We start from the raw sequence: 24,824 nt of genomic DNA on the forward strand, positions 1-24,824 counted from the left end.
TAGCAGCATATAATGAACACACTATTTACTCATTATCACTGAACCTCCTCTCTGTATTCATTTCGCGTTATCTTAGTCACATCTTTGTTCTGAAGCAGTTTCATTTTCACTGTTGTAAGAATTCACTTTCATCTTCGAAATCATTTTCCATCGCTATCTTCGTTTTGATCTTACGTTTACCTCACAAAATCCAGAAAATTTGCATCAAGCACTGAGAAACGTATGAGGGTCCCAAGCCATAGGAACACTTAAAATAAATGGAAATACTAATTAAGCCCAAAAATAAAATGATATTTAGTTGATACATTACGTTTGACCGTATTGAAACCGCAAACACTTACGGTGTCGTGCGGTCAATAAAGGGACCACCCAAACTTTACGGCTATGCACTGAAAAAGCAGACGACTCGATATGCTTCTAGTTTGATTGTCGCCAAGGTGTGTCGAACCTCCAACACAGAATGACCAATAGAGGAAAGGGCAGGGGTGTACAGTTTCACTGGTATCGAAGAGGACCCCGCCACTTCGTTTGAGAGTTAATGAAATATCAGAACATACCGTAACATACAACAGTAGAATAACAACGAAAGAATATAATCATTAAACAGATAGACAGCAACAGAAACAATGAAAATGTATGTAAAATCATATGGCTGCATAGCTAAAACAGGCATATAGCAGCGCAACTAGTTATACAAAATTTATTAGGTCCTTGAAAGACATTTATTACGCAACAGGCCCAGAGGATTACTAATTCTTGTCATGTCCTGTTGTAAGGAAAGGCGAAAATACATCGTCTACTTCTGCATTGGCTGAGAGGGCATTGCAGAATTGCACACGGTCAACATAATGTACTATCTAACGTTATGTTTTTCTTTTTCCAAATCAGGACGGCCCTTTGAGAGCCAGTCACGTGTGCATCCTTCAGATCACTTTTAGAAGTCATTTAAATTCTTGACTACTCCCCAGTGCACACGTCAGACTGTTTCTGTACTGTCCCACATTCTAATTGTACGCTGGAAAAAAGAACACTTAAATATTTCCGCGCGAGTTCTGATTTCTCATATTTTATCACAATTATGTAAGTGGGTGTCAACTGAATATTTTCGTATTCGGAGGAGAAAGTTGATGACTAAAATGTCGTGAAAAGACCTCCCCGGAACGGAAAACGCTGTTGTTCCAATGATTGAAACCTAAACTCGCTCATCATATCCGTGACACCATCTCCACATTCCGCTGTAATACTTAAACAAGCTGCCCATCATTGAACTTTTTCGATGTCCTCCATCAGTTCAGTCTGGGAAGGAACCCATACTGCGCAGCAGTATTCCATAAGGGAAGGAACAAGCGTAATGTAGGCAGTTTCAGTCGTAGATCCGTTGCATCTTGTAAGTGTTTTGCCGATAAAACGCTGTCTTTGGTTCATCCTATCCGCAACTGCACTACTTTTTTCATTGTTGGGTAAAGAAGGAGTGTCACAAAAAGTTGAAGGAACTACCAAACCAACTGATAAAATGTTCGAAATACCGGGTGTTAAGTTAGCCGCTAACTTCCCGTCGTAAAATCGCTACGATTTATCGAATGTGCCAAGGCGTTTAGGATTTCTTCGATTTCTCGAGATTTTTAACGCGGCCAACCACCATATCGAGTTGTCGAGAAATTCGATTCATCGAGACCCTAACAAGGGAACCTCCCCATCGCACCCCTCTCAGATTTAGTTGTAAGTTGGCGCAGTGGATAGGCCTTGAAAAACTGAACACAGATCAATCGAGAAAACAGGAAGAAGTTGTGTGGAACTATGAAAAAAATAAGCTAAATATACAAACTGAGTAGTCCATGCGCAAGATAGGCAGTATTAAGTATAGCCTGCGCTCAGGAGCGCCGTGGTTAGCGTGAGTACCTGCCGCCTGGAGGTCCTTGGTTCTAGTCTTCCCTCGGGTGAAAATTTTACTTTCTTTATTTTCGCAAAGTTATGATCTGTCCGTTCGTTCATTGACGTCTCTGTTCACTGTAATAAGTTTAGTGTCTGTTTTGCGACCGCACCGCAAAACCGTGCGATTAGTAGACGAAAGGACGTGCCTTTCCAATGGGAACCGAAAACATTTGATCGCAAGGTCATAGGTCAACCGGTTCCTTCACAGGAAAACACGTCTGATATATTCTATACGACACTGGTGACGGCAATTGCGTCACATGACAGGAATATGTTGTCGACCCACCTAACTTGTACACTTGGCGAATGGGTAAAAAGATTCTTCTACCTTGCCCGATTTAGGTTTTCTTGTGGATGTGATAATCACTCCCAAAAAGCGATGAAAACGTAAGAGTTTGTCAGATGATAATCATCTGAAAATAAAAAATTAAAATATTCGCTCGAGGGAAGACTTGGACCAAGGACCTCCAGTTCCACAGTTGCTCACGCAAACCACGAGACCACGGCGCTCTTGAGGTCACATTATCATTTAGGTTGCCTATCTAGCACATGAACTACTCAGTTTGTATATTTTCTTATTTTTTTCACAGTTCTACACAACTTCCTGTTTTCTCGATTGATCGGTGTTCAGTTTTTCAAGGCCTGTCCACTGTGCCAACTTATAACTAAATGTGAGGGGGGTGCGATGGGGAGGTTCCCTTGTAAGTAGCAAGAATCGACTATATGGAATTTTGGAATTAATTAAAAATAGCACCGTTACCTCAAACCGAGAGAGATACAATCGCAGCTTTCTGTTCATGTATTTATTACGTTCGTTATATGCTGAATGCCAGATGTTTTTTCTTTGTGGCGGATGTTCCTTGCAGCACAAATGCTTTGCAGCAGGAAATAGTGTAAGATAAAAGTCTGACTCACTGTTAATTGGGCCTAACAGTGAAGTGAATCAACATGTACCGGTACCTTAGAAAATTTTTACGTTGTCGCAGTTTCTTGTTAGATGCAGTTACAATAAAATAGTCCTTTTTGTGCAAGCGGTCATTACCTACACTCTGAGATACTGAGATACGTCTAAAATTTCACCGTGTGAACATCACAGTACTCATCAACAGATTTCGGTGTATGTTGGACCGTTATAAGACTGTCTACGTTACAAAGGAAGTGACACCTCAGCAAATGTACCATGTACTGATACAAATGAGAGAGAAGTTGTAATAATAATTACGGAAAACATGAATAGCTGAACACCATACAAAACCTACCCTTAAGCTATGATCATTTCCTATCTATTAGTATAGATCCGTAGATTCGTCAGCAGCAATTCTTTCTCTCTCTGAATTTCAGATCGTGCTTGACATATCTCATCCCTACTACTTAAGTATACACGCATCTGCATATTATTGCATGCTATGTACTTTATATGACAGAAAAAAAAATCGGTTGTAGTTGTTAAAATTAAATGCCGCGAATAGTTTCTGTGCTTACATGGAATTTGGCTGTAAGTTACGACATCCCAGGAAACCTTCGCCACAACCAAAATCAATCTTCGTCTCGTATTCAGCACAAGCTAAACGTAATTTCAAATTTGAAAATCCGCCTTAAGATGCACCTGTACGCCCGAAACCTCTAATGACGCTATTCCTTTTTAATGAATAATGCTATCGACAATGATTGGTTGCTATCTTTCCTTTTTTTTTTAAGAAATTTTCCATAAAATTAAATGTAACTTCGTCATACATAACATTTCCACGTAAATATCTATCAAGATTTGTGTCCCGTTGCTGTGTAAGCCAAACACACTTTTCTGAAAACTGCTATCCAGTACCCCTTCCTGTTGCTCATTTTAACACTCCAGTATCCGTTTTGGAGATACTGCTATAGAGGTCGCTCTTTCTGTTCCACGTTATTTTCCCCTCAAACATAAACGCTCAGCCATCTCTGATCCGCGCTTGGGTTACCATGTTGCCACGTGCTCTTAAAAATGTTGTTTAATGTTGACAAAATGATTTTGTTGGAAGTGAAAGGAAAAAACGTATTGATCTGACCAGTAGAGCCGCGCGGGATTAGCCGAGCGGTGGTGGTGGTGGTGGTTAGTGTTTAACGTCCCGTTGACAACGAGGTCATTAGAGACGGAGCGCAAGCTCGGGTTAGGGAAGGATTGGGAAGGAAATCGGCCGTGCCCTTTCAAAGGAACCATCCCGGCATTTGCCTGAAACGATTTAGGGAAATCACGGAAAACCTAAATCAGGATGGCCGGAGACGGGATTGAACCGTCGTCCTCCCGAATGCTAGCCGAGCGGTCTAGGGCGCTGCAGTCATGGACTGTGCGGCTGGTCCCGGCGGAGTTTCGAGTCCTCCCTCGGGCATAGATGTGTGTGTTTGTCCTTAGGATAATTTTGGTTAAGTAGTGTGTAAGCTTAGGGACTGATGACCTTAGCAGTTAAGTCCCATAAGATTTCACACACATTTGAATTTGACCAGTAGATTATTAATTCCGTGAGTTATTTAAAGGGAAACACGGTTTATGTATAGTAGATAAAATAAGTTATCTTGGGTTAAATCCTGTGTGGCTAACGTGTAATGTAACGTCGTCATATAAGAACAAGACAACATTTGTCATGTAAATATCAACCGTTGTGTCCCATTGCCCTGTCTTATACTGCCAATTGCATTTTTCTGCAAAGTTATATCCAATACCACTTCTTGTTGGTCATTAGTTTCCGTGATTTATTTGAAGAGAAACACAGTTTACGTATATTAGATAAGATAAGGTACCTTAATGCTGATGTAATTAGCAAACTGGTTTTATACACACCTACATTCTGCGTTGTTGGCTAACGTGAATTGTAACGTTGTCATATAACACCAAGACCACAACATGTTATTTGTCATGTCACTATGTACAACAGTTGTGTCCCATTGCCTTGTCTTATACGTAGGACTGCCAAATGCATTTTTCGGCAAACTGCTATCCATTACCACTTGTTGGTCATTTTAAGACTCCATTATCCATTTTGGAGATGATAATATATATGTGCTCTCTCTGTTCCACGTCATTTCCCCCTCAAACATAAACGCTCACCCATTTTTGAACTGTGCTTGGGTTCCCAGATTGCCACTTGCTCTTAAAAACGTTGATTAATGTTGACCAAATGATTTTGTTTGAAGTGAAGGGAAAAAAACCGGTCTGACCAGTACGTTATTAATTCCGTAATTTATTTGAAGAGAAACACAGTTTATGTGTATTAGATAAAATAAGTGACCTTAATGCTCATGTAATTAGCAAATTAGCCCCGACTGGCAACGCACTTACATCCTGTGTTGTTGGCTAATGTGAAAATATTTAAGACTGTTTTAGTGACAAACATTCTCGACCACAACCAGTGAAAGTGGCTGGTTTCACAATATTCTGTAAGAAATGTAGCTTAATCGCCGTAGGTGAAATATGGCAAAAGAGAACGTAGTTTTTTGTATCAACAACGTAGGCAGTAATTGTTGTTTTGTCAACAATGCAGGAATATACGCGTGTCAACTGTCTTCACACGTCTGTGACGCATCTATTCGACCTCCTTGTGAGAATTTCGTCGACTATTGTCTTGGCCTGGCATTATCTCGATTTAGCCGGCCGCGGTGGCCGTGCGGTTCTACGCGCTCCAGTCCGGAGCCGCGCTGCTGCTACGGTCGCAGGTTCGAATCCTGCCTCGGGCATGGGTGTGTGTGATGTCCTTAGGTTAGTTAGGTTTAAGTAGTTCTAAGTTCTAGGGGACTGATGACCACAGCAGTTGAGTCCCATAGTGCACAGAGCCATTTGAACCATTATCTCGATTTAATGTTAGAATCCCTCTCTGTAACGTGCTCCTTTTAAATAATCATGTCAAAGTTGCTTTGTGCATAAGATATTCTTTTGTGTCACATGGTATGGAATTTTGGACATAAAGAGTATTTTTAAACATAACAAGTTTAAAACTCAGTTGCATCACAGTGATTAATCAATCAATGGGTCCTGAAAAGTCAGGTGACGGACACTAACAATCGTCTGCTCTCACTCACTCCATCTGAACGTGGTGTGTGTATTTGTAAGGATAATAGAATGTTACAATTATTCATAATTTCTGTAATCTAGATGGTTATTATAAACCATTTTCGGACGCATTGATTGTCTTGCATAGGACTTTAAATATCTTCTCTGGAACAGTTTCTTTTTCTTACGAGTTCAGTTGATATCCATAGAGTAGTCGTACATTAAAAATAAAATACGAAGATGCTGATGATTAAAATTGACTGGTGAAATCAGAACAGCAAAGTTACTGACATAATTCGTGTAGAACAATTGACGCTCGGAAAACAACGATTTATAACAAAACTGACAAAATAGATTCGGGCCTAACTTGTAAATACAGCACTGAAAATAGGTTTCCAAAACCGCAGTTTCGTCTTCCGCAAGCTGTGTTGCATGAAACCTCTGTGATTGTGATTTTTGGAGTATTCCAGATGATGGTATTATTTTGCTAGTTACTCGAATTATTCGGTCTAAACATAGGTTAAAATGGCAAGGTTTAACACGACGAAATTAGACATATCAAAGAATGCAGAATACTCACCAATGTATTAACAATCAGGCTCACTACATATCGTCACTCTTAGCCCAGGGGTCATTCCACAATGATCTCTTTCCGGGAGCAGCTGGACTGCGACGGCAAAGATTTAACCATGTAATAAGGCAAAGACGGCCAAATTGGCGTCGTCTGATTATTGCTGGTATTTACGAGGGCAGTTCAATAAGTAATGCAACACATTTTTTTTCTGAAACAGGGGTTGTTTTATTCAGCATTGAAATACACCAGGTTATTCCCCAATCTTTTAGCTACACAACATTATTTTTCAATGTAATCTCCATTCAATGCTACGGCCTTACGCCACCTTGAAATGAGGGCCTGTATGCCTGCACGGTACCATTCCACTGGTCGATGTCGGAGCCAACGTCGTACTGCATCAATAACTTCTTCATCATCTGCGTAGTGCCTCCCACGGATTGCGTCCTTCATTGGGCCAAACATATGGAAATCCGACGGTGCGAGATCGGGGCTGTAGGGTGCATGAAGAAGAACAGTCCACTGAAGTTTTGTGAGCTCCTCTCGGGTGCGAAGACTTGTGTGAGGTCTTGCGTTGTCATGAAGAAGGAGAAGTTCGTTCAGATTTTCGTGCCTACGAACACGCTGAAGTCGTTTCTTCAATTTCTGAAGAGTAGCACAATACATTTCAGAGTTGATCGTTTGACCATGGGGAAGGACATCGAACAGAATAACCTCTTCAGCGTCACAGAAGACTGTAACCATGACTTTACCGGCTGAGGGTATGGCTTTAAACTTTTTCTTGATAGGGGAGTGGATATGGCGCCACTCCATTGATTGCCGTTTTGTTTCAGGTTCGAAGTGATGAACCCATGTTTCATCGCCTGTAACAATCTTTGACAAGAAATTGTCACCCTCAGCCACATGACGAGCAAGCAATTCCACACAGATGGTTCTCCTTTGCTCTTTATGGTGTTCGGTTAGACAGCGAGGGATCCAGCGGGAACAAACCTTTGAATATCCCAACTGGTGAACAATTGTGACAGCACTACCAACAGAGATGTCAAGTTGAGCACTGAGTTGTTTGATGGTGATCCGTCGATCATCTCGAACGAGTGTGTTCGCACGCTCCGCCATTGCAGGAGTCACAGCTGTGCACGGCCGGCCCGCACGCGGGAGATCAGACAGTCTTGCTTGACCTTGCGGCGATGATGACACACGCTTTGCCCAACGACTCACCGTGCTTTTGTCCACTGCCAGATCACCGTAGACATTCTGCAAGCGCCTATGAATATCTGAGATGCCCTGGTTTTCCGCCAAAAGAAACTCTATCACTGCCCGTTGTTTGCAACGCACATCCGTTACAGACGCCATTTTAACAGCTGCGTACAGCGCTGCCACCTGTCGGAAGTCAATGAAACTATACGAGACGAAGCGGGAATGTTTGAAAATATTACACAAGAAATTTCCGGTTTTTTCAACCAAAATTGGCCGAGAAAAAAAATGTGTTGCATTACTTATTGAACTGCCCTCGTATATATCATAGATATGGTTTTTTATTAAATTTATATCTCTGACGATAACCGAATTATATCGTATGTGTAATTTAGGACTGTCTTTAGTTCTGAGTTATCAGCCATCGACAAACAAAAGCGAAAAAAGCCTCCGACCATGTAGATAAAAAAAAAAGGAAGGGAATTGTCATTACGTCACAAACCTGAAACCGTTGTCCACCATCTCTAGTAGCCCAAAACATTAGGTTCGGCGCGGTTATATCCGTGACGTCACTATGATCTCCCCGTGCCCAGTTTGACCGTGTTGGGTGTTTTGACTGTGTGGAGACGTAGTTGTTTAATCATAAATGTGCTTTGTTTATGTCATTGCTGATCAATCGGATCTTTGTCTAAAGTTTAAAGGAAGAACATTTCGTTTGTAAGTGGGGCCATTCACGCAATATTTTCCTTTGCGTATATGTATTGAAAATATGGCTGATAACAAAACAAGTGGACATGATGAAATACCAGCAGAATTGTTTAAAGTCACTGGAAAGGATGCAGTGAAAGTGCTGCACTCAATATGTCAAAAAATATGAATCACGCAGCAGTAGCCAGAAGACTGGAATAAATCAGTATTCATCCCCATTCCAAAGAAGAAAAGTTCTAAAGAATGCTCAGATTACCGAACAATCGCACTTATTTCACATGCTAGCAAAGTTATGTTGAAAATCTTACAAAATAGACTTCGCCAATATCTAGATCGAGAGCTACCAGAAGAACAAGCTGGATTTAGGAAAGGAGGAGGAACTAGAGATCAAATTGCTAACATTCGGTGGATTATGGAAAAAGCGAGAGAATTACAGAAAGATGTGTACCTCTGCTTTATTGACTGCGCCAAAGCCTTTGACTGCGTCGATCACAACAAATTATGGAACGTACTGAAAAACATAGGTGTACCAGATCACCTCATTCATCTGATACGGAGTTTATACCTTGACCAAGAAGCCACGGTGAGAACTATGTATGGAACAACGAAATGGATAAAGATTCAGAAAGGGGTCCGGCAAGGCTGCATACTGTCACCGCACTTATTCAATCTGTATGCAGAACATGTCATGAGGAATGCGAGGCTAGATGAAGGAGAAACAGGGATTAAAATAGCTGGAATAAATGTAAACAACCTCAGGTACGCGGATGATACGATCCTGTTGGCAGAAAGTGAAGAAGAATTGAGAACACACTTACTGAAGGTGAAAGACGAAAGTGAAAAGGCCGGTCTTATGCTGAATGTGAAGAAAACGAAAATTATGGCAACTAAACCTACCAATTCGTGGGATATAGCAGGAGAAACCATGGAGGTAGTAACCACATTCAGTTATCTCGGTTCCCAGATCTCTGCTGACGGCGACTGCAGCCATGAAATCCGGAGACGCCTGTTGCTCGGTAGACAGGCGATGTCAAGCCTTGACAAGGTTATAAGGTCCAGAGATATAACACTAGCAACAAAGATCCGTATTGTGAGGGCTATGGTCTTTCCAGTTGTGATGTACGGATGTGAGACCTGGACCATTAGAAAGGCTGAACGGCGAAGAATTGACTCCTTCGAATTGTGGTGTTGGAGGAAACTTCTTAGAGTTCCATGGACTGCAAAGAGAACCAACAGATCAATATTGGAGCAAATTAAACCAGATTTCTCCCTGGAAGGTCTAATGTTAAAACAAAAGCTGACCTACTTTGGAGACACAATGTGAAGGCATGCCTCGCTGGAAAAAACATTAATGCTGGGGAAGATTAAAGGAACTGGAAGAAGAGGACGTCAGAGGATGAGATGGATCGATGGCATCACGGAAGCAATGTGTTCCAACCTGGAAGGTCTACGGGAGAAAGTGCAAGACAGGAAAAAGTGGCGTTATTTGGTTCACGGGGTCACGAAGAGTCGGAACCGACTAAACGAATAGAGAGAGAGAGAGAGAGAGAGAGATGTATTACGTTTGCACTGTTTACTTTTATCGTAGTGGTTTTATACCTGCCATTTGACTTTAGATTTGCCTTACTTTACTCAATGTCCGTTCTTTCTCTACCTTCCTGTCTTTTTCATTGCCTTCCAAATCGCTCCGATATACGAGCCACAACACATGTCTACGTAATCACGCCGATTGTTGGGGCAGCATCTGCCCTTAATTCCTCCCGCCGATAATTATTCATTGTTAGCATTTCCTACCACTTTAAAAAAGAGTCTGGGGAGAACAGCCGGAGACAGCGGTCATGTGTTTGTGTCAGTTTTGTGTGTATGATTGTATGTAGGCCTATGTGTATGTGTGCTTTGCTTCCTTTCAGAAGAAGGCTTGGGCTGAAAACTTTTCGTATTGGGTGCATGCTGATCGGCATGCGAGTAGCAATCTATCCGTTTCACAGTCCAATTGTTCCCCATGAAATTTGTTGTAAATAATCCTCTGCACTTCAGCAGGATCATTGTTTCACAAAATTACAGTACCAGAAGAAAAAAATATCATTCGTCACGCCACATTATGGCACTTATCTGTATCTCAAATAGGAGTTCACAATGCTGCAGCCTAAAGTTTTGATCACTTACCCATTGATATAAAATGCCTGACAAACTGGGAAGCAGAATTTCGAAACTAAACTGAAAATTTTTCTCTTTGACAACTCCTCATATTTCGCAGAAGATTACCTATTACTCTTACGTGCAAATGGTGATAGGTAGAAATTACTGACTAAAATCTGTCATTAAAAAATGAAAGAACTAACAAATGATGATCATGGAGGCATATTTAGAAAAAAATTATGTCAGAGAATAATGATTCGTTCCACATCATTACAATTTATCGTGGAAGCCTGTAGCATTACGCATGTTCCGAGCAAGTCAGTGTAGCGCAGGGGTAAATGTGCACGGCTACTGTGCTGGCGATACCATGCTCAAATCCTCTTTGTGTACCTTTTTTTTTTTTCAAAATCGACCGAATTTTTCAATTTTACTTCAAAGATATATTCAGTTATTAATTTTTTCTGTCACACAATATTACAAAATCTTATTTTTCATCGTCCACATTGCTTGATGTGTCAGAACAATATTGTGGGTGATACTTATGATAGCAACAACCGAAGTACAAATTTTCGCAGCACCACGCGCATTTTATGAAAACAACCATCTTCCATGCGCACGGTTTCTTCATGAGCGATACCAGGAAACACAGTTCTTTTGCATTCAAAAAGATTTCTCTTTCATCCGCTAATTTCGATGAGAAATATGGGTATCTAATAATGCTTTCAACATTAGGTGCGCTGAATTGATGTAGGATTAGCGAATATAATTTTATCATATCTTCCCTAGAAGCAATGTCCCTAATGTCTTTCATGAAGTCGGGAGCATTCGGAATAATTTCCGTGAAGATTTTCACCTGTCGGTAAAAATAAACGTCGCAGTGATGGCAATAAGGAGTGGACTTTGGTGGGAGTCACTTTTAGGGTGCAGGTGCTCGCTTTTCTTTCATCAGTGAATACGCGATCGTATAAAGTTGAATTGGCTTGCCCTCCCCACAAATCGATTATGTACAAAATCGTTTTCTATCCCACGTACGGAAGAGATACAGAAGGAAAAAATTCTTCGTACACCAGTTTCGTGAACTTCCCGGATTTCGTGCAGGAGGCGACTACATTTCTGTATTTCCCAGTTAATTCGCCTACTCGTATTTGAACGTGAGGACCAAATGTTCCGGACGCTTCTTGCATACATAAAAAACATATGAGAGTAGGATTCGAACGCGGTACCTCCACCGCGGTAGCTGTGAACCTTTACCGCTACGCTACGCTGACTCGCTCGGAGTAGGTGTAATGTTACGGGTATACAAAGCGCGCAATGAACTTCAAAATCGATTTTCTCACAAACCAAAGACCGTCGCTACAAAAACGGGTAACCAGGTACTCAGGGTAAGTACCTCTACAACATATTTGGAGCGCATCAACATCAGTGATTTGCGGTATGGAGGGTCCCCTTGTGAGGAAAAATTCATGGCAGCAGCGGCAATCGAACTACCGATCCCCCGCATGAGGGTCTGTAGCGTTGACCAAATTTTTTTCACATTCCTGATTATGAAGGAACCCATAAAATAGGGGGTCTACTTGCCGCCGCCAATTTGACCCTAAAAACAAAAATGTCTGCACCACTTCAGGCGGTGGCCCATAGCTAACCCAATCCCAACAGTTGTATCTTAACTAAGAAAGGAAATAGATGGTATAACAAGTGTAAGTAACAGACAATTTTTTTCCTCGGACCTGCGGAGTGAAAACCATGAAGCTAGAGGTATCAGTGGAGCAGTTCCACGCATGTCTCTCGGAATAAAGGGGTATACCGTTGGGGGTCGTGGTGTCAAAACATCTACAATTGCGCTTCGTATCTGTTGGCCACTGGAGGGACATCCCGACTGCCTGGCGGGTCGTAGAAAATACTCTAAAGGAAATTGCAAAAGGATTGCCTGTATTTCGCATTATGAACAATGGTGCAATGTCGTTCGTTTGTATAAGCCCGAGAAACTAGAACACTCTTCTAGCCCCCCCCCCCCTCCTCCCTCTGTCTGATGTTTGAGTCCTCAATCGGGCATGTGTGTGTGTATGTGTGTGTTGTCAAATGGCTCTGAGCACTATGGGACTTAACTTCTGAGGTCATCAGTCCCCTACAACTTAGAACTACTTAAACCTAACTAACCAAAGGACATCACACACATCAATGCCCGAGGCAGGATTCGAACCTGGGACCATAGCGGCAGCGCGGTTCCAGACTGTAGCGCCTAGAACCGCTCGGCCAACCCCGTCCGGCTGTGTGTTGTTCTCAGCATAAGTTAGATTAAGAAGTGTGTAAGCCTAGGGACCGATGATCTCAGCAGTTTGGTCCCATAGGAACTTATCACAAATATACAATTTTTTTCCCCTTTTCTCGCAAGTAAATATCGAACTGCAAAGCCGCTGAAGCAATTCACAGAGTGAGTCTTCGGCTGTTGGTAGTACATGTCATCCTGGGAGAACATGGTTTGTGTTATTCGGTCAGGAGTGGCACGTGTGCGGAAGACCAATATTCGCTGGGCAAAGCGCCAGACGTTTGCTGCCGGGTCACAAATGAAGCGATGATCGGTCGACCAATCAGCTACGATGGTGGACCGCAGTATGCATTACGTACAGATAATTTTATCAACAACAAATGACTCATTTTAAAACAATAGCAATGTGACATTTCAATAGCGCTGTAATTAGAAGTTACATTGCAAATTCCCAACTACTTTTTTGTTTTCCTCCCTTTCAGTTGCCCTGCAGTTCTCTGTGTGATATGGTAAGCACTTACGTGCTGATTTCTTCTTTCTCGTCAAATTCCAGGTTCCAGCTCGTCTTCCTCCTCCTCTTCATCTTCCGATAGTGATGGTACGTACCCATATTATGTATGGTTTTGTGCTTGGATGAATGCGCTGAATAGCTTCCAGGTCTCGCAGTATTTGCTTTGGTGCTGACAGAGTAAACTCGCTTCTTAGCTTCACTGTGCTGGTGCAGGAAAATAATATTGAGAAAGCTGCAATTAAAAGGTTGGAGAACGGCTTCCCTTCAGCATGCTTCCCTACTCACTACCCCACTGAAGCGATCACAGGCTGCGCAATTTTCACAGTGCGAAATGAACGTAAAAAAAATGCTTCAAATGGCTCTGAGCACTATGGGACTCAACTACTGAGGTCATTAGTCCCCTAGAACTTAGAACTAGTTAAACCTAACTAACCTAAGAACATCACACACATCCATGCCCGAGGCAGGATTCGAACCTGCGACCGTAGCGGTCTCGCGGTTCCAGACTGCAGCGCCTAGAACCGCACGGCCACTTCGGCCGGCGAAATGAACGTAAGTCATAGGCTAGTAAGCTACCGTAGTTACAGGATAGGGGATTTCGGCCATCTAACTTAAAATGTTTCTACGTCGAGGAGGTAGTAGGAAAGTCATCGCCCGGTATGTCCCGAATGGTGCGTATCAAAAACGATTCCTGGTAACCTTCGCTTGAATACTGTTTTCTGATTTTTCCCCTCGTGGTCATTTAGCGGGATATTTGTAGAACTGATATTGTTGTTGTTGTTGTGGTCTTGAGTCCTGAGACTGGTTAGATGCAGCTCTCCACGCTACCCTATGCTCTGCAAGTTCCTTCATCCCCCAGTACCTACTGCAACCTACATCCTTCTGAATCTGCTTAGTGTATTCATCTCTTGGTGTCCCTCTACGAATTTTTCCCTCCACGTTGCCCTCCAATGCTAAATTTGTGATCCCTTGATGCCTCAGAACATGTCCTACTAACCGATCCCTTCTTCTAGTCAAGTTGTCCCACAAAAATCCTCTTCCCAATTCTATTCAATACCTCCTCATTAGTTATCCTCTTCAGAATTCTTCTGTAGCACCACATTTCGAAAGCTTCTATTCTCTTCCAGTCCAAACTATTTATCGTCCATGTTTCACTTCGATACATGGCTACACTCCATACAAATACTTTCAGAAATGACTTCTTGACACTTAAATCTATACTCGATGTTAACAAATTTCTCTTCTTCAGAAACGCTTTCCTTGCCATTGCCAGTCTACATTTTATATCTTCTCTACTTCAACCATCATCAGTTATTTTGCTCCCCAAATAGCAAAACTCCTTTACTACTTTAAGTGCCTCATTTGCTAATCTAATTCCCTCAGCATCACCCGACTTAATTCGGCTACATTCCATTATCCTCGCTTAGCTTTTGTTGATGTTCATCTTATATCCTCTTTTCAAGACACTGTCCATTCCGTTCAACTGCTCTTCCAGGTCCTTTGCTGTCTCTGACAGAATTACAATGTCATCGGCGAACCTCAAAGTTTTTATTTCTTCTCCATGGATTTTAATACCTACTCCGAATTTTTCTTTTGTTTCCTTTACTGCTTGCTCAATATACAGATTGAATAACGTTGGGGAAAGGCTACAACCCTGTCTCACTCTCTTCCCAACCACTGCTTCCCTTTCATGCCCCTCGGCTCTTATAACTGCCAACTGGTTTCTGTACAAATTGTAAATAGCCTTTCGCTCCCTGTATTTTACCCCTGCCACCTTCAGAATTTGAAAGAGAGTATTCCAGTCAACATTGTCAAAAACTTTCTCCAAGTCTACAAATGCTAGAAACGTAGGTTTGCCTTTTCTTAATCTAGCTTCTAAGATAAGTCGTAGGGTCAGTTTTGCCTCACGTGTTCCAACATTTCTACGGAATCCAAACTGATCTTCCCCGAGGTCGGCTTCTACCAGTTTTTCCATTCGCCTGTACAGAATTCACGTTAATATTTTGCAGCCGTGACTTATTAAACTGACAGTTTGGTAATTTTCACATCTGTCAACGCCTGCTTTCTTTGGGATAGGAATTATTATATTCTTCTTGAAGTCTGAGGGTATTTCGCCTGTCTCATACATTTTGCTCACCAGATGGTAGAGTTTTGTCAGGACTGGCTCTCCCAAGGCTGTCAGTAGTTCTAATGGAATGTTGTCTACTCCCGGGGCCTTGTTTCGACTTAGGTCTTTCAGTGCTCTGTCAAATTCTTCACGCAGTATCATATATCTCATTTCATCTTCATCTACATCCTCTTTCATTTCCATAATATTGTCCTCAAGAACATCGCCTTTGTATACTCCCTCTATATACTCCTTCCACTTTTCTGCTTTCCCTTCTTTGCTTAGAACTGGGTTTCCATCTGAGCCCTTGATATGCATACAAGTGGTTCTCTTTTCTCCAAAGGTCTCTTTAATTTTCCTATATGCAGTATCTATCTTACCCCTAGTGAGGTAAGCCTCTACATCCTTACATTTGTCCTCTAGCCGTGCCTGCTTAGCCAATTTGCACTTCCTGTCGATCTCATTTTCGCCTTCACTATAGGGCGTTTGAAATTAGTTGCGACTTTTGACGTTTGACTGACCGGAGGGGGACGTGGCGCCGTTGCTGGGGTAACATAAATGGCGATCCAGCTTTCCCTACCACGCCGCCAGCTGTTCTACTCGTAAAAGGCCCCTGTTGCCACACCATGAGTAAACAGTACCACGTGGTCTCCCCGATGCAGCAACGTTCCTCAGCTCTCGTTAAAAGTCGTATTTTCTGGCATTAAAGAGTTCTGTAGTCGACCGGTATTGTGAACAAGTGTTTTGTGCTGGCGTTGCATTAACAACAGTATAGTACATCTGGATACGTGGTTTGGACTACAACTGTCGTCCTAGAACATGTTCACCGCCTGGGAAGATAGCCTTCTGGTGCAAAACGTTCCTCGGAATTCGATAATAGTAATGGACGAAACGCCGTACCACTCTGTTATGATGCATAAAGCTCCAACAGCCGTTTTCTTCCGCATTTATTTGGTTTCAGTTATAACAGGAGTCTTTTTTATTTTTATTAATAGCAACAGTGTTATAATTTTTCGTTTTTAAATAAACCTTTTATGAAAAAGGAGTAATTTTTATCCGTAAAATCTGCATTGGCTCGAAATATAGCGTTATTATAGAAAATGAGAAAAGCTATCAGTGCTGTTTTAGTAACAATTGACACTAACGAACGGAAAACACGTGGCATAAGAAATAGTATAGCACTGCTGAGACAATGTGTGCTTAGACACGGTGCAGAAAAAGTTTATAGTCCTGTGACTTGGTCATCTATTTCTCCACTGCCATATCAACTGAATAATGGTAATTGCCAGTGTATTATCATATTACACGAATGGAGTCGCATTTAGTTTCGACAAAATTCGTTTATGTAAGCGAAGATACATATTTTGACGATGACTTAGGTTCTACTCAAATCTAACGATTTATAATAATTGTAACGCTTGATAATGGCCTAAGGCCGAAATCTAGATTGTGAAATTAAACCTGGCGGTTATATCTTTCAAAAAAATTAATGTACCTGTTACCGTGTGTCGTGGCTTAAGGAACGCGCGTACGACTGTTACGTAAGACTTACTTCCACCTGGTCTATGCGGTAATTTCTCGCTGCCATCGCCGGGAATCGGCTGTATTGCATAACGGCGCAAACCATAGTCTGCGTATATAAAGTACAATGCTTCTTTCGCTTTAAAAGATGAAAGATTTGTCTGCCGTTTGAATGGAACAGATAAAGAGAAAGCAAATTATCGTAACAGTAATGAATTAAAAACTCATTCATAGTATACAACAAAAATAGAAACTAACTCATCAACTGCCATTGTCTGCATAATATGTCTTTATCTGCTTGTGACCCTTGAAAATGGATAGATTAATACGAAAGACATAATTCTTCGTCCTCAGTTTTCACCCTTCAGCACCGACTATTTGAAACGCCCAAATAGTGACATGATCCCCGATTACAACAGGATTTTTGAGAAAAGTTTTAAGAAATTGGAATCAACAGCATCCCAAAGAAAGCAGGTGTTCACAGGTGTGAAAATTACCGAACTATCAGTTTAATATGTCACGGCTGCAAAATACTGACACGACTTCTTTACAGACGAATGGAAGAACTGGTAGAAGCCGGCCTCGGGGAAGATCAGTTTGTAATCCATAGAAATGTTGGAACACACGAGACAATACTGACCCTAAGACTTACCTTAGAAGCTAGATCAAGGAAAGGAAAACATACGTTTCTAGCATTTGTAGACATAAAGAAAGCTATTGACATTGTTGACTGGAATGCTCTGTTTCAAATTCTGAAGGTGGCAGAGGTGAAATACAAGGAGGAAAAGGCTATTTGAAGTTTGTATAGAAACCAGATGGCAGTTGTAAGATTGGAGGGGGGCGAAAGGGAAGCAGTGGTTGGGAATGGAGTGAGACAGGGTTGTAGCCTCTCCCCGATGTTATTCAAGCTGTATACCGATCAATCAGTAATGGAAGTAAAAGAAAAATTTGGAGTATGGATTAAAATTCTTGAAGAAGAAATAAAAACTTTGAGGTTTGCCGGTAACATTGTAATTCTGTCAGAGACAGCAAAGGACCTGGAAGAGCAGTTGAACGGAATGGACAGTGTCTTGAAAGGAGGATATAAGATGATCATCAATAAAAGCTGTAGTGTTGGCAGAAGAGCCAACACCGAGTTACTAGTGGATGCAGAAATGCACGCGTTTTAGCTCATGCAGGCTGGCGTGAGGAGGGAAGAACTATACTGACGTGAGGTCAGGAACATGACAAGGAATTGGAATTCAGAAAGCGGACGTAATTAGTTTGATACTTAACATTAATCCATTAATGATGAACGTCGCTCTTGACGGTACATGATTCGCAATATTGTCTGTTCAGAATTCATTCTAATTACTGAATATGGCGCGTTGTTAGGTCGTAGCAAATGACGTAGCTGAAGGCTATGCTAAACTGTCGTCTCTGCAATTGAGAGCGTACGTATGCAGTGAACCGTCGCTAGCAAAGTCGGCTGTTCAACTGGGGCGAGTGCTAGGGAGTCTGTCTAGACTAGACCTGCCGTGTGGCGGCGCTCGGTCTGCAATCACTGATAGTGGCGACACGCGGGTCCGACGTATACTAACGGACCGCGGCCGATTTAAAGACTACCATCTAGCAAGTGTGGTGTCTGGCGGTGACACCACAAAAGCAAAACGTGGATGTAGCCGAATTAAATCAGGCGATGCTGAAGGAATTAGACTAGGAAATGAGACAGTTAAAGTACTAGGTGAATTTTGCTGTCTGGGATGCAAAATTACGGATGATGGTCGAAGTAGGGAGGATATCAAATGTAGGCTGGCTATGCAAGAAAAGCGTTTGTGAAGGAGACAAATTTGTTAACATTGAGAATAGATTTAAGTGTCAGGAAGTCTTTTCTAAAAGTATTTGTATGGAGTGAAGCCCTGTATGGAAATGAAACATGGACGATAAATAGTTTAGGCAAGAGAATAGAAGCTTTCGAAATGTGATGCTACAGAAGAATGCTGCAGATTAGATGGGTAGACCACGTAACTAATGAGGAGGTACTGAACAGAATTGGGGAGAAGAGAAATTTGTGGCACAACTTGACTAGAAGAAGGGACTGGTTGGTAGGACACATTTTCAGGCGTCAAGGTATCACCAATTTGGTATTGGAGGGAAGCGTGGAGGGTAAAAATCGTAGAGGGAGACCAACTGATGAATACATTAAGCAGATTCTGAAGGACGTAGGTTGCAGTAGGTACTCGGAGATGAATGATAGAGTAGCTTGGAGAGCTGCATCAAACCAGTCTCGCACTGAAGACCACAACAACAACAGAATACTTTTGGTGTTTTTGCAGTACTGTACCAATTGTCACTTTTCAAGGAAAGCAGCTACCGGTGGACAAACTAAATTTTCTTTTATTTGCCGATTTGTTTTAGTATTTTGATTTTATTTATCTTGAAACTGAGTCAGTCAAAATCTTTCAATCTTTGTTCGATTTCTACATTTATTGCAGGAAATAAGAGAAATAAAAAAAAACTAAATTGGTTATTTCAGAAACCGGGTATGTTGAACGAGCAAGTTAAAGTGGTGTGGAAAAAAAACTATATAAGTGAGAAGTTGTATCGGTAGCCGAGAGGTGAACGCGACTGCCGGAGAGATTTGGAACCAGCCAGAGGCCGGCAGATACAGTATCAGCCGTGTCACGGTGTGCCTGGTGCGTGCGTGTTTGCATGATCTCCTTATCACGCGGGGAAGAGACTGTCACGCCATTTCTGGCTCGTATGACACAACGATATGTCTGTGCGTGTGTGTGGGTGTGTGTGTGTGAGAGAGAGAGAGAGAGAGAGAGAGACAGGGAGACTGAGAGAGATGGAGAGGGAGAGAGAGAGAGAGAGAGAGGGAGGGAGGAAGGGAGGGAGAGAGAAAGAGTCGGAATGTTGTGACGCAGGGCTTCCGAACCTTTTCAGCTGGCGGACCCCTTCTTCAGTCGAAAATCCATGCCGGACACCTAGTCAGTCAAGAGCACAGTAACATTAAATTTCAGAGCGAAACCCATGGGAACTGATAGCTGAAAGCTTCTTAACCCTAGGACGCCAAAGGGGGGGGGGGGGGGGGGGGGGATTCGTTGAACCCACAATTTTTTTATGTCCCCTGCTTTTGACCAAGTAACTTTCATACTACATATTCCCTTTGAGTTATTGTTTGTTGGCTATTTTATGAAACGTTGGTGTGAATATATTTTATAGAAAATTCCTGCTTTGAAAGAAAAAATAAATAAACTTATTATAGGTCCAACAAACACCCCTCCCCCCCCCCCCCCCCCCTTAGGCTTCCATGCTATAGAAAATTTCCCTTAGTAGGATTTCGCATTTTTCATCTCTACAGCAATGCAAGTTAGTTTCTCGTTGGTTGGTATTCTTGATATTCACAACAATCGGTTTACTTTCAGAAGAAGTGATTGTTGATGTCAGTCAGCTGTTATTTATCTTGTAAACTTGCAGTGAGTTAGTGCAGTTCCCAACACGTAGGCCTCCAGTAACTTTGGTGTCCTACACGGCAAAAAAGAAACCAAGTAAAAACTTACTGATGTTTGGCAACAGTGCACCAAGATAAAGGCACTGTTGGAGGAGAGAAGAATAAAACCGAGATAAATGCATATTATAATTGCACTAAAGGTGGAATTGCTACCATTGATCAAATGGCGCGTGTGTACACCTGCAAGAGGGAAACAAAGAGATGGCCTCTATCTGTATTTTACTCCCTCATCGACATTTGTGCTATCAATGCAACCACCAGATACATCCAAGATGGAATGAAAAGAACACAACAAACGGAAACTTTATCTTCTGCAAGCTGGGAAGGAACTAGTGAAATTGCAGGTAGAAGAAGGAAGTGCAAATGCAAGAGGGTTATCTAACCAAATTGTTCAATCAATGGAGGCTATTCTACAAAAGAAAATCAAAGAAGTGACAACAGAAGCACGTCAGCCTCCTGCAGGGAAAGGTCGGTGCCATATTTGTGTAAGAAAAGCTAAAACAAAGAACCAGATGTACAACAATCTAAGTAAACCAAAACAATATTGTGGACAGTGTCATAAGCATGTGTGTAACACACATTGAGAAAAAATTGTGAAGTGTGTCTCTTGCCTTGAAGTTGAGGACTCAGAATAGTCTATTTTATATGAACACATCTGTATTTTGTATTGCAATATTTCAATTTTTTATTCACTCAATCCAATATTTATAACAATTAACAACATTTACAAGCCGATGCCTTAGTTAAAATACATAAACCATTTTGAAAGTTGTAATTTTTCGTCAGTAAACTTATTTAATACCTGTGGGCTCCCCGAACCCTCCCTTAGGCATCAAAGTTAGAAAAAAATGCTTGGGCGTCCTAGGGTTAATGCAAGTGCCATGTTCCCCAGCGGATTTCGTGTAAGCCGATGTCCAAGTTCCTCTTTTGGTTGGTCAAGTAAACACTTCAATATCGATTCTGGGAACCTGCTTCTATAAAGCCGTTTTCCAGTTCCACAATGGATTTTCGTCCCCATGTAAACAGCTCGGAAAGTCTAGTTATTTTTACGTCTTTGCATATCTACTGAATGGCAGCTGTCAGTCCACAGCCGGCAGCTAGCAGGCGGCGTTGCAATGGTGTACTGTCAGAATGAGATTTTCACTCTGCAGCGGAGTGTGCGCTGATATGAAACTTCCTGGCAGATTAAAACTGTGTGCCGGACCGAGACTCGAACTCGGGACCTTTGCCTTTCGCGGGCAAGTGCTCTACCAACTGAGCTACCCAAGCACGACTCACGCCCCGTTCTCACAGCTTTACTTCTGCCAGTACCTCGCCTCCAACCTTCCAAACTTTACAGAAGCTCTCCTGCGAACCTTGCAGTACTAGCACTCCTGAAAGAAAGGATATTGCGGAGACATGGCTTAGCCACAGCCTGGGGGATGTTTCCAGAATGAGATTTTCACTCTGCAGCGGAGTGTGCGCTGATATGAAACTTCCTGGCAGATTAAAACTGTGTGCCGGACTGAGACTCGAACTCGGGACCTTTGCCTTTCGCGGGCAAGTGCTCCACCATCTAAGCTACCCAAGCACGACTCACGCCCGGTCCTCACAGCTTTACTTCTGCCAGTACCTCGCCTCCAACCTTCCAAATTTTACAGAAGCTCTCCTGCGAACCTTACAGAACTAGCACTCCTGAAAGAAAGGATATTGCGGAGACATGGCTTAGCCACAGCCTGGGGGATGTTTCCAGAATGAGATTTTCACTCTGCAGCGGAGTGTGCGCTGATATGAAACTTCCTGGCAGATTAAAACTGTGTGCCGGACCGAGATTCGAACTCGGGACCTTTGCCTTTCGCGGGCAAGTGCTCTACCAACTGAGCTACCCAAGCACGACTCACGCCCCGTTCTCACAGCTTTACTTCTGCCAGTACCTCGCCTCCAACCTTCCAAACTTCACAGAAGCTCTCCTGCGAACCTTACAGAACTAGCACTCCTGAAAGAAAGGATATTGCGGAGACATGGCTTAGCCACAGCCTGGGGGATGTTTCCAGAATGAGATTTTCACTCTGCAGCGGAGTGTGCGCTGATATGAAACTTCCTGGCAGATTAAAACTGTGTGCCGGACCGAGACTCGAACTCGGGACCTTTGCCTTTCGCGGGCAAGTGCTCTACCAACTGAGCTACCCAAGCACGACTCACGCCCCGTTCTCACAGCTTTACTTCTGCCAGTACCTCGCCTCCAACCTTCCAAACTTTACAGAAGCTCTCCTGCGAACCTTGCAGTACTAGCACTCCTGAAAGAAAGGATATTGCGGAGACATGGCTTAGCCACAGCCTGGGGGATGTTTCCAGAATGAGATTTTCACTCTGCAGCGGAGTGTGCGCTGATATGAAACTTCCTGGCAGATTAAAACTGTGTGCCGGACCGAGACTCGAACTCGGGACCTTTGCCTTTCGCGGGCAAGTGCTCTACCAACTGAGCTACCCAAGCACGACTCACGCCCCGTTCTCACAGCTTTACTTCTGCCAGTACCTCGCCTCCAACCTTCCAAACTTTACAGAAGCTCTCCTGCGAACCTTGCAGAACTAGCACTTCTGAAAGAAAGGATATTGCGGAGACATGGCTTAGCCACAGCCTGGGGGATGTTTCCAGAATGAGATTTTCACTCTGCAGCGGAGTGTGCGCTGATATGAAACTTCCTGGCAGATTAAAACTGTGCCGGACCGAGACTCGAACTCGGGACCTTTGCCTTTCGCGGGCAAGTGCTCTACCAACTGAGCTACCCAAGCACATCTCACGCCCCCTCACAGCTTTACTTCTGCCAGTACCTCGCCTCCAACCTTCCAAACTTTACAGAAGCTCTCCTGCGAACCTTGCAGAACTAGCACTCCTGAAAGAAAGGATATTGCGGAGGTACTGGCAGAAGTAAAGCTGTGAGGACGGGGCGTGAGTCGTGCTTGGGTAGCTCAGTTGGTAGAGCACTTGCCCGTGGAAGGCAAAGGTCCCGAGTTCGAGTCTCGGTCCGGCACACAGTTTTAATCTGCCAGGAAGTTTCAGTGTACTGTCAGTTGGTAGTTGGGAACTGGCAGGCGACATGGCAACAGTTTAGCCACAGCTGACAACTTCTACTTGGACACTATATCGTGGCAGTCAGCCTCGACTGTAAACAAATTACGAAAACAAACAGACTCTTGTTTCTATATAAGAAGACAAAGCATTTCACATGACGTAAGACTTTTCTTCTGAAAGGAAACAATTCTGGCAGAGCAGGTTATTTTCACATAACAAATCCGGCTGTGGAGTTTCTTGTGATTGTTCTGCCTTTGGTTGTCCTCCCTCCTCATTCATTTCAACTGGAAACTTCCCTTATTGTGAAGGCTATGGAGAAACTACACCCTTCTTCAGTGATCCTGACTTGAGCCACCGATCCATGTTAGAACTAATAAACTGATCAAAAATTGACTTATGAACTAGGTAGTGCAGTGACAAAGCAAGTTCAACATTTATTGATGCCTGGGGCCCGCATACGTGCCAGCGAGCGCTGTGATTGGTCGACAAAAATCGCTACGCGCATGCGTAACAGGTTTCAGCGGCGTGAGCCGGCGCACAAACGACCCCCGTATCGTTGCGAAACAGTCGATCAGAGAAGCCGCATTCTCCGGCACTAAACTGCGTATGCCGTCTCACTTAGGAACGGCAAAGGCTGATTGGGAATACGACCTGAAGTAAAAGTACACATGTTTTTCACACGAAAAATAAAATAGTGATGAAGTTGATTTTCACGTTTTTATTCACTAATTTTACTCATTATTTTACACGATTTGGTGAAAGGTGGCCGCACACTCCATAGAAAGAGCCGGCGGACCACACATTGGGAAGCCCTGCTGTGACGTATCACCTAGGCTGCCAGACGATACATCTAACAGGTGGAACGCAAAGCACAAGCATTCCGGTTTTATGCAGCCTCGGAACCATCGTAATGGAAACTACTTGCAGGTGTGAATCCAGTAGCGAAATGATACGTTTATTAGTCCAAGCTAATCACGACAATTTTGGTGCACTGGAAGAGCTATACCACAATCGTTACACTGGAAAGGCTATATGTGCCGGCCGCTGTGGCCGAGCGGTTCTAGGCGCTTCAGTCTGGAATCGCGCTGTTGCTACGCTCGCAGGTTCCAATTCTGCCTCGGGCATGGATGTGTGTGATGTCCTTAGGTTAGTTAGGTTTAATTAGTTCTAAGTTCTAGGCGACTGATGACTTCAGAAATTAAGTCGCATAGTGCTCAGAGCCATTTGAACCATTGGAACTCTATATTTGATACGATAATCCCAAACATTTGCATGTGCTGAAGCGATCAGGTTTTATTAGCACGTTCTA

The 24,824-nt window shown here is 42.8% G+C and overlaps 1 protein-coding gene and 1 non-coding gene across 3 annotated transcripts in view; both read left to right on the forward strand.

The window, feature by feature from the left end:
* LOC126428169 (natterin-3-like) overlaps nucleotides 1-24,824 on the forward strand; it is a 112,746-nt gene that overhangs the window by 841 nt on the left and 87,081 nt on the right. The window contains exon 2 of one of the 2 annotated variants that reach the window (XM_050090083.1): nucleotides 13,382-13,426. The exons of the other annotated variant lie outside the window; for it this stretch is intronic. Within the exon in view, the coding sequence (XP_049946040.1) occupies nucleotides 13,382-13,426 (45 nt within the window). The remainder of the gene's footprint in view (nucleotides 1-13,381; nucleotides 13,427-24,824) is intronic. 2 annotated transcript variants of the gene reach the window in all.
* Nucleotides 23,401-23,475, forward strand: Trnap-ugg (transfer RNA proline (anticodon UGG)). Its single transcript has one exon. It is a non-coding gene; the product is annotated as a tRNA-Pro (tRNA).

This window comes from Schistocerca serialis, chromosome 12 (genome assembly GCF_023864345.2).
Source record: "Schistocerca serialis cubense isolate TAMUIC-IGC-003099 chromosome 12, iqSchSeri2.2, whole genome shotgun sequence".
NCBI classification, from domain to species: domain Eukaryota; kingdom Metazoa; phylum Arthropoda; class Insecta; order Orthoptera; family Acrididae; genus Schistocerca; species Schistocerca serialis.